Source organism: Plecotus auritus (assembly GCF_963455305.1).
Source record: "Plecotus auritus genome assembly, chromosome: 4".
NCBI lineage: Eukaryota > Metazoa > Chordata > Mammalia > Chiroptera > Vespertilionidae > Plecotus > Plecotus auritus.
In genome coordinates this window covers 41,203,402-41,222,878 of record NC_137775.1, presented here as the reverse complement: position 1 = coordinate 41,222,878, position 19,477 = coordinate 41,203,402, and the positions used below count along the sequence as shown (strand labels likewise).

The 19,477-nt window shown below is 42.3% G+C and overlaps 1 protein-coding gene across 2 annotated transcripts in view; it reads left to right on the top strand.

The window, feature by feature from the left end:
- Nucleotides 1-19,477, top strand: part of SOBP (sine oculis binding protein homolog) — a 156,939-nt gene that overhangs the window by 36,946 nt on the left and 100,516 nt on the right. For both annotated transcript variants that reach the window (XM_080664242.1, XM_080664241.1), the window contains exon 4: nt 10-161. In XM_080664242.1, coding sequence (XP_080520368.1) covers nt 10-161 — 152 coding nt within the window. The remainder of the gene's footprint in view (nt 1-9; nt 162-19,477) is intronic.

Here is a 19,477-nt window from a genome sequence, read left to right as displayed (position 1 = left end):
TTATTATAGAAGATGATGTGTCAAATGTACAAATAATGTGTGCCTGGTGCCAGAAAGTGGGGATCAAGCGCTATTCCCTGAGTATGGGAAGTGAGGTGAAAAGCTTCTGCAGCGAGAAGTGCTTTGCCGCCTGCCGACGAGCCTACTTCAAGAGAAACAAGGTAAGAGCATGTAGAGAGGCGGCCCCGCAGGCCTCCCCCGTCCACGTGCGCATGTGCCTCTTAGCTTCTAGCTGGAAACACTGCGCACCTTTTATGCTTTCTGTTACATTTTATTTTATTTTTCTGTTCTCTCTCTCTGTCATACTTAACCTTTTGGAATAAGGGATCCCCTTCTAATGTATATAATAACCTGTTCTTCAGTTTCTCTGGTCTTGGTGTTTGAATTCTGAGAGGGTGAATGAATCTGATGAGGACACGGTGATCGCAACTGGTACCCTAAGTGACAGGGACTCCCCAGCAGTAGAACACGCAGACTAGAATCTGGCAAGATAAGTGGTAGAGATTCCTGAGGAGCTAGCCACAGGCCATGCATGGCCAGGAAGCGTTAGTGCACTGTTTACTGGCTCCCAATGGGACTATTGCTCTGGCTCTTTCCAGAATCCGACCCACAAATTCTAATCAAGAAACATGTCAAGTCTCTCTTGACACCTTATATTAAGGTTGGTTGATATTGAGAAAAGGTGAAAGAATGAATACATGAACCAGCATTGCTCACATAGCCAAGCATTGTGAGAGGCATGGTGGGCGAACACAGGAACGGCCATAGTCATAGTTTTGTGGGTTTTTTTTTTTCTTTTTTTGTTTTGTTTTGTTTGTTTGTTTGAAGACATCTCAGGTTTGAAAATGTCCTTTTAAAGAATAGTATTAGCCACCACTGATGGGAAATGGAATGCATGATGGTTTTACAATCCCCCACATACATATACACACACAGCTAATTTCTTAATCTTTAAAGAATTCCTCTAGCATTTTGCCACCAAATACTGAAGTAAATTGCTAGTTCTTGATTATTTCCATTGATCTGTAAAGCTTCCTTAATTCATAAAACTGTCCACACTTTGCTGAGCATTTCCATTTCCATAATACAAGAAAGAGCAAAACCTGTCCTTTCTTGAAGCAAATAATAATTATTTTTTAAGTCTGATATTTGCAATCCTGAAATGCTCATCTTGGGCTCATTGCATTACAAGGAGCACTGTTGCAGCAAATTATCTCCTGCAAATTTGGGTCACATCATTCTGCCAAAAAACATAACGCTGAAAGAATTAGGCTGCCGAATTCAGTAGGGTGGAATTTAGTAGCAGTCTCTAAGAATTAGGCTCATAATCTTCACTGGAACAGGAAGGCAAGTAAGGAAACTACAATTCTTTTGGGACAGTCACCAGTCAAGTTCACTTTCCCTTGTGTGGTAGGGGGGGCAGTGAAGCTTCAGAAGAGGGTGGTTAGAGCAATGCATGGAGACATGGTTTGCTTTAATATACGGGGATTAAATGATCTCTGAGACCCTGGGGCCCCCCTTTTGAATGCTGAACACTGGGGTAACAATCACAGGAATGGCCCCAGCGCTTTAGTCTTCAAAGCCCTACTTACCACAACAAAATACTTTGCATTCCACCCTAGAAGATGGCTAGAGAACAGGTTTTCTTTTTGTCTTTCTATGATTCTGAAAGGTTATGGGTCTGAATCTTGATAGACTGCCTGTAGTGAATAAAATCCAGCAAGATGAATTTGTTACAATCCTGGCGATACTTATTATACTTTGCAAAGTGGTTTCACTTTAGTAAGCGTTTGAAGGAAGGCACCTGACCCAATTGGAAAACAACCTAGAATAATCTACCTATATCTATATATATAGTTATATATATAGATTCTACATATGTCTAAATATAGCTATATAAAATACCATACATAATAATACCGTATATAAATTTATATCACTATAAGTCATATGTAATATTACATCATTATAAAGTTTAAGGTCAAACTTTCATAGCATACGGTTTTGAAAACTGGGTAACTGGGGACCTAGATAAGAATTAGCATGTGGAATACTTCTCAGTCAGCTGCAGGATTATTGGGGAAGGTCTTTGAATAGCCTGCAAAACCTGGGCGTCACAGTGGCTTGAAGTTTGCCGGCTGATCCCAGCAGCCCATTAGTGTACATACTATGCCTGTCTTCTCTGCAATCTTCATGCTTATTTATGTATCAAAAGCTCTGCCACACTATATACGTTCTCGTTTTTCAAATAGAGAAATAAACTGGTCACATCACTTGCTGGGTTCTTTTTTTTAAATTTTAAGAGTGTTATCTCTGTAACAATATCCTATTGTATTACAATAAACATGTACAGCTGCTGCATTTCTGTGAACTGATAGGATTTTGTGGTCATTTCATTTAGGGCTTGGGTTTCTTAATGGATTGTATTAGATACCAGTCTCCATCCTGCCATTTCTAAGAACTGCTGTAATCAGCCCCAGGGTGTTCCCCACTGAAGACAATAGCAAATAGCTACTTCTCTTGTATCATTTAACAAAGTCTTTGGTCCTCATTATTAAAATTGTGGACTTTCTTAATCTTAGAAAAAGGGCAAAAATTCTCCCATTCCTTCATAAAAGATTTTCTGGCTAAATTCTACACTTTTAAATATTGAAAGTGGATGGAAAACAGAGTGAGTAATGTGTGTGCAGAACAGAATTTTGCCTTAGGTATGATGTAGATTTTTTAAAAAAAACATGTAAAATTAACTATGCTGTAAATTATGCTTTATAATGACAGCCCGCTTCTTAGTGGATAGCATGCTGGGATCTAAAAATGGTCTCTAAGTTGAACCCAAATTGCATGCATAACTTCACAAAGGAAAACCCTTGTGAAAAAGGTAGCTAATTAGGAGCAGTATTCAGCTGACCTCTGTTTTGTGTCTGTGCAACACCTGCATTTGTGAATGTAAATTGGACAGCTGTGCCCGTGTTTTCCCTGCTATCCTCTTCTCAAATGCTTGGGATAGAAGCAGGGGCTGATTTTCTTCTAAAAACAAGGACAAAAATAACCCAACTCTCAAAATGAAGGCCCCCTGAAAATTGATTCTTTAAATTTATCACTTGCTTCTCGAACCTTCTTTCTCTTTGATGGAGTAGTTTAAGAATGCCACATCCCTCTCATACAAACCCTGGCACTGTGAAGTAAGGTGGGATGGATTGAAATCAATGTAACCCTTTATGGCATGCAGCTGATATTTTTAAACCAAATTAATTTTATATGGAGAGTTGTTTGGATTGCTACAGGAATGTAGGCTGTCTTCAGAACGCTTCTGCTAGGAGAGGACTGTGAATCACAGCTGTATTCATTTCATGAACCCAAATACTAGCTTATACACTTCAGGATGTCAGCTCTAAGACGTGGACAGTGTTAATTAATAATTGTATTTTGTGGAGTCCTTATCCCCAACAGGCTCACTTGCTGCCTCAAAAGTTTTTGAAGCAGTGAGTATGAAAAATACTTTTGTACTCGGTGGGCATTGGCTGAACAATGGGATGTCAGTCTCATTACTAGATGCACTAGAGACTTGTCATGGAAATAATAGCTCATGCTTTTCCCAGCCCCCTTTTGAGCCACAAGTAGAGAAGGAATTGAGAACATTTCTAGCTTAGTGATTCACTGAGGAGCTGGCAAGTTGCAGGGACTCCTTGGTGATTTTGCAGGAGATGCTGAAGTGCTTAGTCCAACTAATGCCAGTTTTACTTTCTACCATAACACACACTTAAAACTATTCTTTACTAAGGGAGTAATGTCTTGTAACCATTATCCCTTGAAGAGTGAGAGTAACAAACAGGTCTACAAATAGTATTCATTTCTAAATATCCTGTGGTTGTGTTTTTCCTTCTGCATGGGAAATATCCTGTCGTTTAAATCAAGCAGGAAATCAAAACTCAAGACAGAGGGTTCGTGCAGGCAACGTCAAGGATGATTGTTTTCTGTCCTTGTTCAGATCTCCAGTCTATAGCATTCTTTTTTAAAAAAATGTATTTTTATTGATTTCAGAGGGAGAGAGAGATAGAAACATCAATGATGAGAGAGAATCATTGATCGACTGCCTCGTGCACACCTCACACCGAATCCCAGGTATGTGCCCTTGGCTGGAATTGAACCTGGGACCCTTCAGTCTGCAGGCCGACGCTCTATCCACTGAGCCAAACCAGCTAGGGCTATAGCATTCTTTATGGATTAGGGGCATTGATACTTCAGTCATAAACACAAATTCCGAAGAGCACTAAAATTTTGCTTCCTTCTTCTAGTTTTTATGTAATTTGAGACAAGAATACATAGAAATATTTCTTCAATATCATAATGTTGCTGTTCCCCCAACAAACAGTAGTGGGAAGAAACCTATGCAGATAAGAGATAAGGATAGGATGAATCTTACTAATAAAAGCCTAGGTGGTCCTCATATCATCACAAGATGGCTGCACGCCCAGTGGAGGCGGGGTTCCCGCGGCCCCATGTGCGTGCCATGGGGGTGGGGCCCCAGCGGCTGCTCCACGCAGCTTCTGCCAGGGTTCCCATGCTCCCCCCCCCCCTCCTGTGCGCATTGGGCTCCTGCACTGTGAGAGGGCACAGGCCAGGCTGGGGGGAAACCACCCCCCCCCCCCCCGTTCCCCGTTCCCCGAGTGCAAAAATTTCATGCACCAGGCCTCTAGATAAAAAATAAAAAGATGATATAAACAAACAACATTTGCAGATGATGTCATTAAGATCTCCTAACAATCATGATGATAATATCCAGTGAGGGAAATATTGTATAAGCAGCATTTCTTTTACTTTCAAACTATATCCCTGGATACACAGCGATCTCTTCTTAGAAGAGATCTCTTTTGGAAGAATCTGTCGCTAGTTAACATGTATCATCATATTAGTTGGAGTTACATTTTATTTAGACTATTGGTCTTTTTATTAAACTTGAATATATCCTGGGAAAGATTCTCAGGTTCAGACTTAATTATACATGCTAGTAGTGCCGAAGAAATTGTAACAATTGCCCTGTTAATGTAGTGATTAACCTGTCCACTTTTTTTCCTTTAAACACCTGCAAGATTTAATTTGCAAAAAGGCTATCAGTCATGATGGTTTGGGGAATGACATTTAGAAATTACTTGTAACTAATGTCCCCTGACTGCCTGAAGCTCAGGCCACAGACTTGCTTCTGCCAGTGGCTTGCAAATATTCTTGATTGACAAGTAAATATGCCCACGGAGCACCAGAGTTCTTCCCCTGGATTCACCTTGTTTTTATGGGTCACCAAGGAGCATGTTGGGTCTGTCTTTCTGCAGGATGATTGCTTTGGTTCTGCAGTGCCCTTTGGAACTGTGCCTGCATCTAGGGTGGCCTCTGCCTCCCAGGCTTAAGCCTGCAGGCCAGTGGCTGAGTTCCCTTTTGGTCACAACAAACAGAGAAGCTCTGGGGAGAGAACAACAAACCCAGTGGTTTTCTCGTTCTCTGGTACTTTGGAATATGGAATGGAATATGATGAGCTCCTGAAAGTAAGAACCTATGAAAAAAGCAAGCGCAGAGGAAGGGAAAGGTCTTTGAAACACATTTAGGCTGGGGTGAGAGCAGGAGAATTCTGGCCAGTGAAGTAAAATGTAGGTCAGGTTAAGGTGATGCCTAGGCTCTTGAAGAAAGCCAGAAAGAGTGCCAGGCCAAGTGGGACACCAGGCCCTAGGAAATCATTAGAAGCTCTGGGGGAGGCATATGTGATGGTCTTGTTTACAGAACACTTGACTACCGCTTGAGAAATAGTGGTCGAAGGGATGCCGGGAACAAACAACGGGGCAAGGGGGTATATATTGAAAGAAAATAGCGACAACACCTAGTTTTTAATGGGCTACATTTTGGGAGGTTGGGAGGGAAATAGAAATAATTCTAATCAATTTCCCAGAATGGATGTCAACTTCTGAACAATAATAGACATTTTAGATTAAATATGAAGATATGATAAAAATCCAAAGAGCTTCAAGTCCCAATCTTTGTTCAGTGCTTCCCCCTCCCCCGCCCCCAATGAATAGGAGGAAGAGGGGGATTTTTAATAGATCTGAATTCAGTCCCCTGGAGATCAATACACAGGGCTATTGACATATATGCTTGAATGTTAATTTTCAGACGCAATCTCTGGCCATCCTTCTGGTGATAGCTAATGCTCTACACTTAAATCAGGTTTTTCTCATCCGAACTGCCAGTAATTATCCAATCCATCTCAAAGGCACGCTCCCTTTTAACATTAACCACAGTGTCAGATTGCATCAGCTACATTGTGCTCTGGTGACTGCGGCTGCAGAGTGATGAATGTGTGCGCTTTGAGCTCCTGGTCCGGTTGCCTGTTTGGACAGTGGGCAGCTCAGTGCAGCAAATGATCAGGAAGGGATCTAGTTATTTGGGACATGCATTCTCCTTATCGATCTAGTCACTTGCACTGCCAGCTTTCTCACCCTGCTGTTAACAGTGTTCAGGTTTATCTGAAGAATAAGCATTTAAAGAATTATCTAATGGGCCATTTTAATGCACTTCTCCCAGCATACGCTATCTAAGCACAGAGTTACTCTTTGTGCCTGACTATAAAAGGAACGAGATATTATTATGTTAAAGTAAAGACCAGAGGAAGGAGACGTTTGTAAGAGGTCTTAGTGCACTGTCCAGAGAAACTGTGAGAGAATGTGCATTTTCCTAGGGTTGTAGTTACACTCTGTTAATTCAAATGTTTTGTTAAAAATGTTAACTGTCTAAATAATTGCATGCATAAGACAGGCCAGGTGGCTTGTCTTGAGATATTTTAAGGCAGTAGTTTGAGTCCAGAATTTCTCTCATACACTTGCAATATCTGGTCTCAAACCCTAATACTCTCAAGAGTGGCATATGCAGGAGATGCACACGGTAGGCACACCCGTGGTTATTTTTATTTCTCCTCCATCTCGGTACCCGTGGATGGCTTTTGCTCACATAAAGCGGAAGTGTGAACTGGGCAAGCCACGTGTAATTCTGTGTTCCTTGGGCTCCTTGCTCTTTGTGTATGTTATTGCAGATTAGGATGGAATAAAGAAAATCTTGTAGTGGATGGCCACTTAATTTCTGTCCCAACAGTTCAGACAGAGAATGGCAAATTCCCTGTGTTACAATCCACTCTTCCCATGGCCATGCACACAGTGGAATCTAATGTCTACTGACAGACTGTCTTTGGAGATTACAAACATCAGTCTGTTGCATTCTCTGTAAACACAGGCTGTGGGTACTACTATAAGCACTAGAAGGCAGATCAATGGTTTAATGAATCTATAAAAAGATGCTTGAACTCAGCTGCAATTCACAGAGCACTCTAGTTAAATGAAGCTGCTGTAGTCTTTAACAAAGACAGAGATAATCAATGGCTGGGGAAGGAAGCCAATGTCCAGTCACAACAACCTCCCGGAATTTGTGTTGTCATCTCACTGCTCACAGAGGTTAGGCAGACTCAGGCTGCGATGTTTGAGCTGCATTTCGCCCAGAGATGACATAATCATAGTAGCGTTGCTTCTGTGAGGGACATTTTTAAAAGCAATGAAATATTATTTGAATAATATTTCTTTAAAGCAACAAGATTAAGTTTAGAAATTAAATATATTCTAACATGTAGTGTCTTTGTCAGGCATCACCATGATGAAAAGTAAATAAGGGAATAAAATCCATTCATGATTAAGTCTTCAAAATGTCAAATTACTTCATGTTGGAGAGCCCTGATTAATCCTTCCTGGTAAAATATTCCTCATTAGTTTGCTATGGCTAAGAGTTAACCACTCCTATTATAAATTCAGACATTAATGTATTTTCTGCTTAATTCGTCTTCTAATAGAGGAAACTATAGTTGGAAGATATTAATTTTTTACTTCCAAATGTGCTTTGGAAATATTATACTGATTTATGCGCGAGATTGGAGACATGTAGGAGAATTGCTTCATAAATATGTTGAAATGTATTTGAAAGTATTTAACTACTTTTGACTGTCAAAAAACTACTTCCCTGACTTTGAAATGAACCACCCGCCCTGGCCTCACAGAGTTAGAATTAATAACATAAACCAAAGATTTTTATATCTAATTTTAGTCATATGAACTTTCTTAGTATTTCACTTTCTTGATTAGCTAATTAACATTAAGAGCTGGATCCAACCCCAGTAAGTGTATGTGGGAGGTTCAGTGGGTAATAGGAATTTTGAAGTCTGATAACTGTTTATCTGCTTCACGGGCCTTCTGCCAAACATTCTGTGACAAAGTAGTGACTTATCTTGTAATCTGTTTTGATACAATGACTTCGTATTTTAAGATATGGTGAGCAGTTCTATGATTGCACAACCAACTCTGTTATAAGAATCTTTGAAGGCCCTGGCACTTTCTGTGATCATCTGTAGGATTATATGTTTCCTTAGTTGGAGCAATTTAAGTTATTGGTGTCAAAGGACTTAGGGAGACAGAGACTCCGGGGTAGGTGAGATAAAGCTGGGCAAATAGTTGAAGACCAGGGGATTTGCCCAACAGGAGGCAAGTTCAACTGTGATGATTTTTTGTTTGTTTTTAGCCAAGATTAAAAAAGAACCTTGTTATTTATTTATCCACTTATTATTATTGTTATTATTTTTATTTTTGTTAATCCTCACTCAAGGATATGTTTCTATTGACTCTTAGAGAGAGTGGGAGAGAGAGGAAGGGATAGAGAGAGAGAAACATCAATGTAAGAGAGACTCATCGATTGGTTGCCTCCTGCACACGCCCCGACCAGGGCCAGGGATTGAGCCTGCAACCCAGGTATGTGCCCTTGACCGGAATCGAACCCAGGACCCTTCAGTTCATGGGCCCATGCTCTATCCACTGAGCCACATTGGCTAGGGCCATCCAATTATTATTTGGAAAATAAAATAAAAAGACATATTGAATGCCTATATAACGTGCTATGCACTGTTTTAGGTTTGGTGGATCATTATTAAACTAGAGGCCCAGTGCACGAAATTCGTGCACAGGGGTGTGTGTCCCTCAGCCCAGCCTGCACCCTCTCCAATCAGGGACCCCTCGAGGGATGTCCGACTGCCCGTTTAGGTTCGATCCTACCAGGTAGGACATCCCTCTCACAAACCAGGACTGCTGGCTCCCAACTGCTCTCCTGCCTGCCTTCCTGATTGCCCCTAACCGCTTCTGCCTGCTAGCCTGATCACCCCCTAACCACTCCCCTGACAGCCTGATTGATGCCTAACTGCTCCCCTGCCAGCCCGATTGCCCCCAACTTCCCTCTCCTGCAGGCCTGGTCCCCCCCAACTGCCCTCCCCTGCAGGCCTGGTCCCCCACAACTGCTCTCGCCTGCAGACCTGGGTCCCCCCTCAACTGGCCTTCCCTGCAGGCCCAGTTGCCCCCAACTTCCCTCCTCTGCCGGCCTGGTCACCCCAAACTGCCCTCCCCTGCAGGTTTGATCGCCCCCCACTGCCCTCCCTTGCAGGCCTGGTCCCTCCCAACTGACCTACCCTGCTGGCCATCTTGTGGGGCCATCTTGTGTCCACATGGGGGCAGCCATCTTGTGTGTTGGAGTGATGGTCAATTTGCATATTATTCTTTTATTAGATAGGATAAGAGAAAAGTCCCTGCCTTAAAGGGACTTACATTCTGTTCTCTAAGGGAGATAGTAATTTATTAGTTTAAAATATGTAAATATATATCACAACTTCAAGTAGTGATAACTGCTATGGAAAAAAAAAAGGAGGGTGGAGGGATGGATAGTGATAAGATGTTGTTACATGGTGGTCACAGAGGTTATCTTTGAGGAGGTGACATGTAGGTAGGGACAAAATGAAGTGATACAGCTAGTCATTCGAAGAGCTTGTAGCAGAGTTTCAGAGAGGAGGGGAGCAAGTAAAAAGCAGAAGTCCTTAGACAGGAATAGGCTTGACATTTTTGTCAAGAAAGTCAGACTGCAGTTGAACAATCAAGGTTGTTAGGGGCTTGATCACATAGGCCAGAGAGGTAACAGTTTGAATTTTATTCCAAACGTGAGGGCAGCTATTGGGAAGTGTGACATATCTGATTTTCATTGTTGATTGGATCTCTGTTAAGAAAGTAATACATTTAAAATTTAAGATCCTGGATGCAAAGGGGATTTGGAGAGCAACAAAGGCAACAGCATTCTCATTAAAATTGAGTGTGTCTGGCAATAGAAAACTAAAAATATAATATTCACTGAATTATTCACTAGTGGTTATGAAACGTTTCCCAGTAGCAAAAGTGTGTTGAACCAATTTAGTTAGTTTTTTTCTAAAGGGTTGGAGAAAATGAACCAAGGATGGACATGGTAGGCTAAATGCTGACACAGTGATTTTACTTCTCTATAGTAGACTGAGTGTACCCCCAACATAGTGGGAGGTTAAGGCCTCAGAAGGCAAGCTCTGCACAGAAATCAAGTCTTTAGCATCCACAGGTCTTCTCAAGCCCTACCCCTAGACATGGTGTGATGATAAAGAGATGGTACTTTGAAGGGAACATCTTTGGGTAAAGGAATTATTCTGAAGTTTATTTTATTCTAAGAGTAGACTTAATTTGTTGATTACTTATAAGATGTATCAGGAATTTTTATACAACTAACAGAAGACTCAGCTCAAACTGGTTTAAATATTTAAGGCATCTTTTCTTCGATGGAACCGTGAAGTTCTAAGTTAGGATATACTTCATGTGGGTTGATCCTGCAGTGTAGTGGTCTTAACATGGTCTCATGTCTTCCCATTTCTATATTCTTCTGCAGAGAGTGTTGGCTAGCTTCCAAGGCAAGCCCCTCAGAGATCATGGGATGACTGCTGCAGCGATTAGGGCTATATGCTTCTTTATTCACATCCAGTAGAAGATAGAGTGACTAGCAATCCATGCAGGAATCTTGAAATTTCCACTCATTGTCTATACTATGGTCACATACTCATGCTTGAAATGGGGATTATGACAAGAGCAATGAATTTTCTGATTAGGTTAAGCCAATCAGGCTTTTCCTCTGATGTTGGGGTTGGATTAATTTTCCTCTAAAGCCTTCATGGGGAAGGGAAGTCACCAGGATGAAAATCTGGAAACTGTTAAGAGAGGAAGGGGTCAGAATGATAGTTGATGGCAGATGCTAGCAAATGCCCACTGGAGAGAAGGAGAGGTGATCTCCTGAGGTTATCCCAAGAAGTTGAATTCTTTACCCAATGAACATGTCATGCCCATCTACTCTTGTCATGTGGAGGAAGGAATCTGGAATCCAAGTGTGGACTGAAAGATAAAAAATGTGGCTGCCATTCATCATGGGGCACTTAGATGAGCGACTTCTTCCAGCCAGGACCATAGGCTTTGCAAACCTGATTAGAATGTTGGCTTCAGTACCAAGACCAAAGTGCTGACTTTTTCTATATTTTTTGTGCTCTATAGAACATGAGATTGCTTAGAACTAAGACAAAGGGATTGTGGTTAGCTATTAGATGTGCTCATTTATGAAGAGGAACAATGGTGCAGTTAAAACAGCAAGCCCAGTAAATACAGGGTGGGCACAAGTAGGATTACAGTTATTTGTATGAAAAGTAATAAAATAATTAATGAATAATAATATAAGAATAAGCTCTGTGTTTCACATATGCACAACTGTAAACCTACTTTTGCCCTACCCTGTAGTTTCATCAGTTTAAGTGGCCTGGGAGGTGCTGGCCAAGGACCATATTGAATGTAGGGAGGCAGATGCCTGGGATGGGATGCGTGATGGGACGACGCAGCTGTTAGCCATCATGAGTTAGCCTGCCCACCCACACATTTAAGCTACTTCCTCCGTGGCTGGAAACTGTGTGTGCTAAACAGAAGGGAAAGGGGAGTGTTCAAGCAAATTGTGATTTAGTCTGAGGCTGAATGCATTAAGTGCAGATGGCCATGGAGCAGAGACCCTGAAGGGTGCAGCTTTCACAGTTATTAATTAAGTTCAACACATATTTGTTGAACAGCCATTGTGTGCCAGGCCCTGTGCTCGTCGTATTGAATTTCATTCCAGATTTTCATTCAACAAGAACCTGTTTCCTACCCTCATGAAGCTTATAGTCCAGTGGTAGACATTTATTTAAATAATAACACAGATGTGAAATTGCCACGGTGACCAGTGCTATGGTGGCGTGGGCACAGTGCTAAGAGAGGCCCTGGCAGGGAGATGTGACTAGTCAGGAGATCTGGAAGTTTCCCTAAGGAAGTAGTACTGGGACTGAAATAATAAGGATGAAGAGATGTTAAGTAGGTAAGGAGGGGAAGAAAGAGCTTTTGGGCTGAGGACACGGCAGCATGATATTGACTTCTGGCCCCGATTTGCCACTTCTTTGCTAATTTCACGTAGTCTGTGAAGGAATTGAACATTACCTACAAACAAGAAAACAAACAAACAAATAATCCCTGGAATGATAAATCCCATTTATCTAGTTGTTTGTGTAGTCATTCATTTATTCATTCATTCTATAACCCCTTGGGGATTCATTGGCTCTGCCTTCCCTGACTTCACTCAGCCATCGTTAGCATATTATTATTAATTTATTTCAGGTGTTATATTGACAGCCTGTAACTCCTGAAGGCAGAAGCATTTTATAAAGAAATAAAGATAATGATAACTATAAGAGCACAAGTATTTTTAATGATCAAATGCATCAGAAAAGCAACAATGGCAACAGAGAAAAGATTGGGTGAAAATGCACTGATGTGAGAGAGGGGATAATGTAATTACTGTCTGACCAATCTGATTGGATGATTGAAAATAAATGGGGTAAGTTACTTTTTGATGGGAAGACCAACAGAAAGGGCAGAGCCCACGTTCTACCTCCTGCCAGGTGTGGGGAGAGATGTGGTTTTGTTACAGAGAGAAGGAACAGCAATGTTAACATTAATGAGAGGGCACACAGGAAGTGGGGTGATGATACATTCCAGGAGAGAGGACTGCTTATTGACACTCAGGTCCCCAGACTAGACGACTGTGATAAAATGGAAACAGAACAGCATGTCTGCTGGCACAATAACAGAGGACGATTCTCATGGCACAACAGTGTGGCGGGCAGGAAGGAATTCTCCTGCGTTTCTTTGTATTCTTTGTTTCAGCTTTGTATCTCATTGAGTGCCTAGGATCATGATGACAGCTCTGTAGAAATGTAGGGATAAGTAAATAGGCAGGTAATTCAGATTGTATCATCCGGGGTCTTCACTGGGTGATGTGGAGGTGTGTACTTCAAATGAAAGGCATCTGCATCGCTCTTTATGATGCCAAAGGGAAGAGCTGACCCTTACCGAGGCTAACCAGACCTGCACCTGCCTCAGATGGCTGAGTGGGGACCGCGGGACAGTTCAGCTGGAGGCAGCAGCCCCTCTCCAGTTCCAGTAACTTCTGAAAAACCTCACTGAGTGACGGTTGTTTCCAAAAGAGGCTGATTTTTAAACTGTGATGAAAATGGCTAACAGCAGGCTGAAGGTTAAAGTAAAAAACTTAAAAACCATAAAATCTGCCTGGAGGCTATTTAAGCAAACTGTTTTAGAGGCACAGATGGTTCATATACCTCTGAGCCAAAAACAAAAAAGTAAAAAGGGGACAGTAAAGCTGGCGCAATTAAGCAGACAAATATGAAAGTTTTATTAGTACTAAAAAGGCATCTTTTACAAAAATGAAAAATCTATCTCCGGAAACTTGGAAGACCTGTTAAAAACCAGTGGGAAATGGAGAGGTCAAACAGATGACATCTTAAAGCGCAATCAAAGATAGTGAAAAATTACAATATGCCTACGTCCAGTGGAGAGATGTGCCCTGAGGAGATCTAAAAGTGTCAGATATCAAATAATTATAAAGACTTAAATGTTTAATAATAGGGAATTATTCAATAAATTGTGGCACTTTTTACTATGAAATACTGTGTATTCATGTAAATATGGCCTTGTAAAAATATTTAATGATGTATAAGAATATACATATTTATGTGTTATATACATATATATGTAAAACTAACTAAATATCTGCTCCTGTCTTAATGTAATCCATTTCAAAGATTTTAGCACTCATATTAGGAAAGAATAACTCACCAGGATAAAATGCTTGGTCAGAAGTAACATGACAATATGTATTTGTAACTAAATATTTGACCACATTCATAATTACTTCTGGTGAATAAATACATATGGGTGAATATATAGAAATTACTATTTAGAATAAATATGTAGACTAAATATATAGAGATGGCATTGTTGGATCAATGTATCCTATATAATAAAAGTCTAATATGCAAATCGACTGAGCAGTGGAACTGCCAGTCGGTGGGGGGGGGAGGGCCGGTGAGCAGATGGTGGTGCCGGGATAGCCAAGGCAGGTGCCAGCAGGCAGAGGGAGTGGACAGCAATCGGGGGGTGGAGGGTGGGGAGACGGCGGTGGTGACCAGCGGTGGCGGGGCGATGGGGGGTGGGGCCGGCCCCCAGTTACCTCCCGTAGAGGGAGGCCACCAGTGGTGGTGGGGCGGTGATGGGGGCAGGGCCAGCTGGCGCTGTCCCCCAATTGGATTGCCAGTCACCTCCCACAGAGAGAGGCCACCAGTAGCGGTGGCAATTGGCCCTCTAGTCGCTTACTGCAGAGGAAGGACAGACTGTGGCTTCGGCCTGCTCCCCATGGGGAGCGGGCCTAAGCCATCAGTCAGTTGGACATCCCCCAAGGGCTCCTGGACTGCGAGAGGGTGCAGGCCAGGCTGAGGGACCGCCCCCTCCGAGTGCACAAATTTTTGTGCACCGGGCCTCTAGTATACAATATTTTAAAGTTTTTGTTATGAATGTCAAATTCTCATTCAGAAATTCTATCAATTTACATTCCCATAAACACAATTTGGAGGGGAAAAAAAGAAAGGAAGCAATGCAAGAGAAAGATGCAGTATGTGGACAGTGGGTGTGGCTTCCCTGCCTTGTATTTTTGATGTAGAACAGCTTTTATAGGGATTTTGATGCAACGTAAATGGTGATTCAAGTCTCTGAGGAAAATCAGCTTGGAGCAAATTTGAGGAGCTTAAGTGCCATAAATCAGAAGGTCCAAAGCATAGGGAGGAAATAAAGTATGGGGTTGCTGGTTATGCTATTAAACATTGTAAGCAGCCCTGAGAACTGGGAAATCTGTGGGGTTGGAGGGCCCCAGCCTCCTCCAGGGGTACCACTGAGTGCTCCTGCATGCAATCTCCATGCGAGTTCCCGTGCCTGCCGGGGCACACACATGCCCGCACACAGACAGTCACTGGGGTTTCGACTGATGAGCTGCCATTATAATTTTGAGAAAAGTCAGACTCCGGAGAATAACAGAACAGTTTGCAGGGCTGCCATTTAAGAAGCCTTCTCTGAGGAAAGAAAAACAGTACTTGTGCCTTGAGTTAGCATTCAGTATAAACCTGTATAAAAGTGACCAAATACCGCCATGCAGAAGGTAAGGTAAGTTGTTTGGCTTTTCAGAAACCCAAATTATTCACTTAGAGTTTGGCCGACTCCCTCCAAAAGGACCCTTGAGGAAAATAAATAACCCAAGGCAAGGAATAAAGCCTTGCGTGGGATTAAGAAGCTGGGTAAGGAGGGGCTGCCATTCCTCAGAGTACAGGTGAATTAACGGATACCATCCCAGGGATTTATATTAGGAATAGTGACACTTAATGTACTGGTGGCTTATTTGGAAGGAGATGACAGAAAGGAGGGTGAGTATGCTACTTTCTCTAAGTTGCTTTCATTTAAAAAAACACAGAGGATTACCTCTCCCTCCCATCCCCCCGGAAACAAACCCTGCTCTACAAATATATAAATGTAAAGAGGTAACCCGACATTAGATGCAGTTTCATTCACTGAGCTGTCAGCTAGCTCACAGGAACAGAAAGTTCCGTCCTCACACTTCCTGATACAGGCTGCCTCTCAGCATCCCCCGAGAGGGAGCTGGTCCAGAGTGAAGGGGGCTCAGTTGTGTTTCTTGACTAAAGTAAAAAAAAAAAAAAAAAAAAAAAAAAAGTTTTGAAGGGTTTGCATTAAAGACAGTTTTAAAAAGTGGGCAAAAGTACATCAAACAATCATCATCAGGCTTTGTCCCATCTTCATAGGAAATGCGTAGTTCATCCTTCTTTAACCTGATTTTTACAAAAGGCTAACGCTGAACTTCAGGAGAATTGACATAGAGGATTAAATATATTTTCATTAGACTCCAGTCTATACAAATATGGGATACAAGAGCCTGAGAAGGTATACTGCTTGTTGAGGACAAGAGATCCAATAATAAAACGAAAGAGTTGGGAAAGATAAATGGAATGAAAGTGTACTCTGCCTCTTAACATTCAGGGGTAACCTTTGTAGTTGGCCACCTTGGAGAAAGACTGGGTCAAACTCGTGGCAGATGGTTTAATGCCTTGTGCATATATCAATCCACCGAGGCAGCCCTGGATATGCGAGCAGGTTGTCAGTGATCGTGTGTAGCAGTTGTGAGAGCTCCCGCTCTTGCAGGAAGGTATTCAGATGCCCTGCTTCAGGGTTCGAGCTGAGCATTTCTGGTGGGGAAAGCATTTCCCCTTTGTGTTGCATCATAGCGGATGAGGCATGCTCGGGGAGGGGTGGCTGACCACGGTGGGTGGATGGAAGGGAGAAGGTGGAGTCACACCCCAAGCGCATGGTTTAGTTTCACGACTTCTTACTTCTGGATGAAGTGGTACCATAGAGAGTCCATCAAGTATGAGGAATTTGTGAATCAGATGTGAAGGCAGCAGACACGATTGCTGTAAATCTAATGGAAGGTCGAACCGGATATTCAAGTCAATACTGATTTAAAAAAAGAAGCAGCCCCAATCTCATGGCCTGGTGGCACCGCCTTGTACCAATGATACCTTTTCCCATTTTCTTTGCCCTAAATTGTTGAATAAGTAGAAAAAAGATATTGGCCTCCCAATTCCAGAGCATTAAACTTGACTTAAAGAGTGAATTAAAAACAAAAACCTGGAGAATTATTAGGAGGCATACACCCAAGCCCTCTTACCAGGCATGGAGCTCATAGAAAATACTTGTATTTATTGAGACTTAAGTCAAGACAACCAGAATTAAATAGAAAGTCGGGAAGAGTTGGGTGAGATTTAGGGCACCATGTTGTATTAAATGTGAGGAGAGAAGAAAATTAAAGTGCACAAAAGTAAACAGAGGTAGAGCTTAAGTTAACATTTCCATTCCCCCCCAAGCAGAACTCCCCTCCTCAATTAAGCCCTTTTGCTCACTTCCTTTCCATTTCTAATGCAGCCATTTAGCACTTAATAAATATCAGTTACATTTAATTCTCCAGGACCATGTAATTCAGCTCTGGCCAAGGAGGTTTGCGACATCCCCAGGGCCTACATATTTGGCTATAGACTTGTTCAGCGTTGGTAATGGTGACGTGGACCTCAATTGCTTTCTCCCTCTGTATATAGGGACATAGGGTGACACATTGAATAAAACCTATGTCAAAGTAGTTATTACAGTTTGCCCCCATCACCTGTGCTCTCCGGGGACATCCAGGGGCGACTGCCATGTTGTGCTAAACCAGCTGTGCATGGGAGGAGAGGTGGAGAGATGGGCCTCATTCACTCTTGGCAGCCCAGTAGTACCCCTGGGCCCTCTTGTCCACACCTGGAAGGCTGAGCTTGCTCCTAGTAGGGGCAGGAAAGAGATTGGTTTCTTCCATCTTGATTTGGGGTCCTGAGGCTAAAATAAGTCTGCCTGTCACTCAGCCCCTTGCCAGGGGCTGCTGTTAGCAGGGCCAGGGCCAGTTGGTTTAGGTCAAGGTGCCAGAATAGGTTGGGGGAGTAAAAGGCTGGAGAAGAGCACAGTGATGTGTATTTGGGTACAGATCCAAGTCTGTGCAGCTAGTGGAGGAATCAGCCACTCAGCTAATCCTCACAGGCCGGGACCTATCTCAAGGCTGAATGCCACGGGACACAGAAATCTGAGACGTGCTTTATGCTCTGAAGAATGTCTGCCTGAGTGTGCGAGTTCTCCTGTGCTTGTGTGGAAATTGACCTCATGCTGCACATTTACTCACTTATTTATTCAGCGTCCACGGCATGCTGGGCATTGTTCTGTGGCCGGGGATGCAAAGATAAATAAGGGAGGCCTCGAAGGCTCTCACAGTTGAATAAGGGAGGCCAACAAGTAAACAAATGATACAGTGTGAGGCCTTGCTGGAGATGTGGATAAGAAGAACTGGGGCGGTGGGCCGCAGTGTGACCTCCCCATCCCAGGGGCCAGGCTCTGTGCCTGAGTGAGCACCTGCTAGGCCGGAGACCGAAATACAAATTCAGGAAATGGGATGGATAGGAAAAACGCTAGGGACAGGGAGGCAGAAAAAAGGATCTGAGTCAGGAGGGAGAGCTCCACATCACATATTAAAAAGCAAGTGTATAATCCTATTGTAATTCCCACATTATATTTTCCCATTTAAAAATATCACAAGCTTTATAGGAATACTTAAAACCATATTACACGCCTTAGACATTGATTTTTGGACATCCTTTTGTCTTCGGGTTGTAGCTGAAGAAGCCTACCAGAGGTAAAGGGGGCAGAGAATAATCAGATGGGGCTCGTGGCAGACATGTGAAGAGATGGATGCTTGTCTATATGTTTTCCGGACTGTTCAAGCTGAAAGTGCTTTTAGAAAGATGTTTTCCTTTTACGAATGCGAAAACCGTGGCCCTGAGAAGTGACTTGCAGGTGTGGCACAGTAAGTGAGGAGCTATGACAGGGGTGTGGTCTCTGATGTCAACAAGGGGAGAAGAGTAATGGCAGCTGCCCAAAGGGCAAGAGAAACGGCTCTTCTTTAGATAATATTTAGTGAGTGCACAGGTAAACTCTATAGAAGGGCGCATTGTGCCATTTTTTAACCTGAGCCCGTAGTAAGAAATACATTTTGCTTTGTAATTTAGTTCTCTCTCTCTCTCTCTTTCTCTCTCTCTCTTCCTTTTCATTGTCTCAAAGTCTCTTGGATACTGGCATTTTTTTGATTTTACCAGAAAGTGTCAACAGAAGATTTTCTCCCAGTTATGTCACAACTGCAACCTAGCTGACAACAATTGTAAAATATATCACGATTTCAGAGGTATTACAATGTAAAAAATGTTTAGAATACACAACACAGGATATATCTATTTAAAACTAAAACAAAGATTTCATGAAACGATACTGTATTTCTGTGATGCGCTTTGATATTTTCTGCTTTGTTCTATTCTATTTCATTAAAAAATTGCCTTTTGGGACTCATTAATGGGTTGAGAACTCAGCTGAAAACACTAGATAAATAGATCAATTTGTATGAAATGTAATTATTGTGGCAGAATAGCAGGGCCTTCAAGGTCTCACCACTGGATTCTTCTTGACCTTAACACTGCACATTAATCTGAGTATTTCTATCAGTTATTCTAAACTTT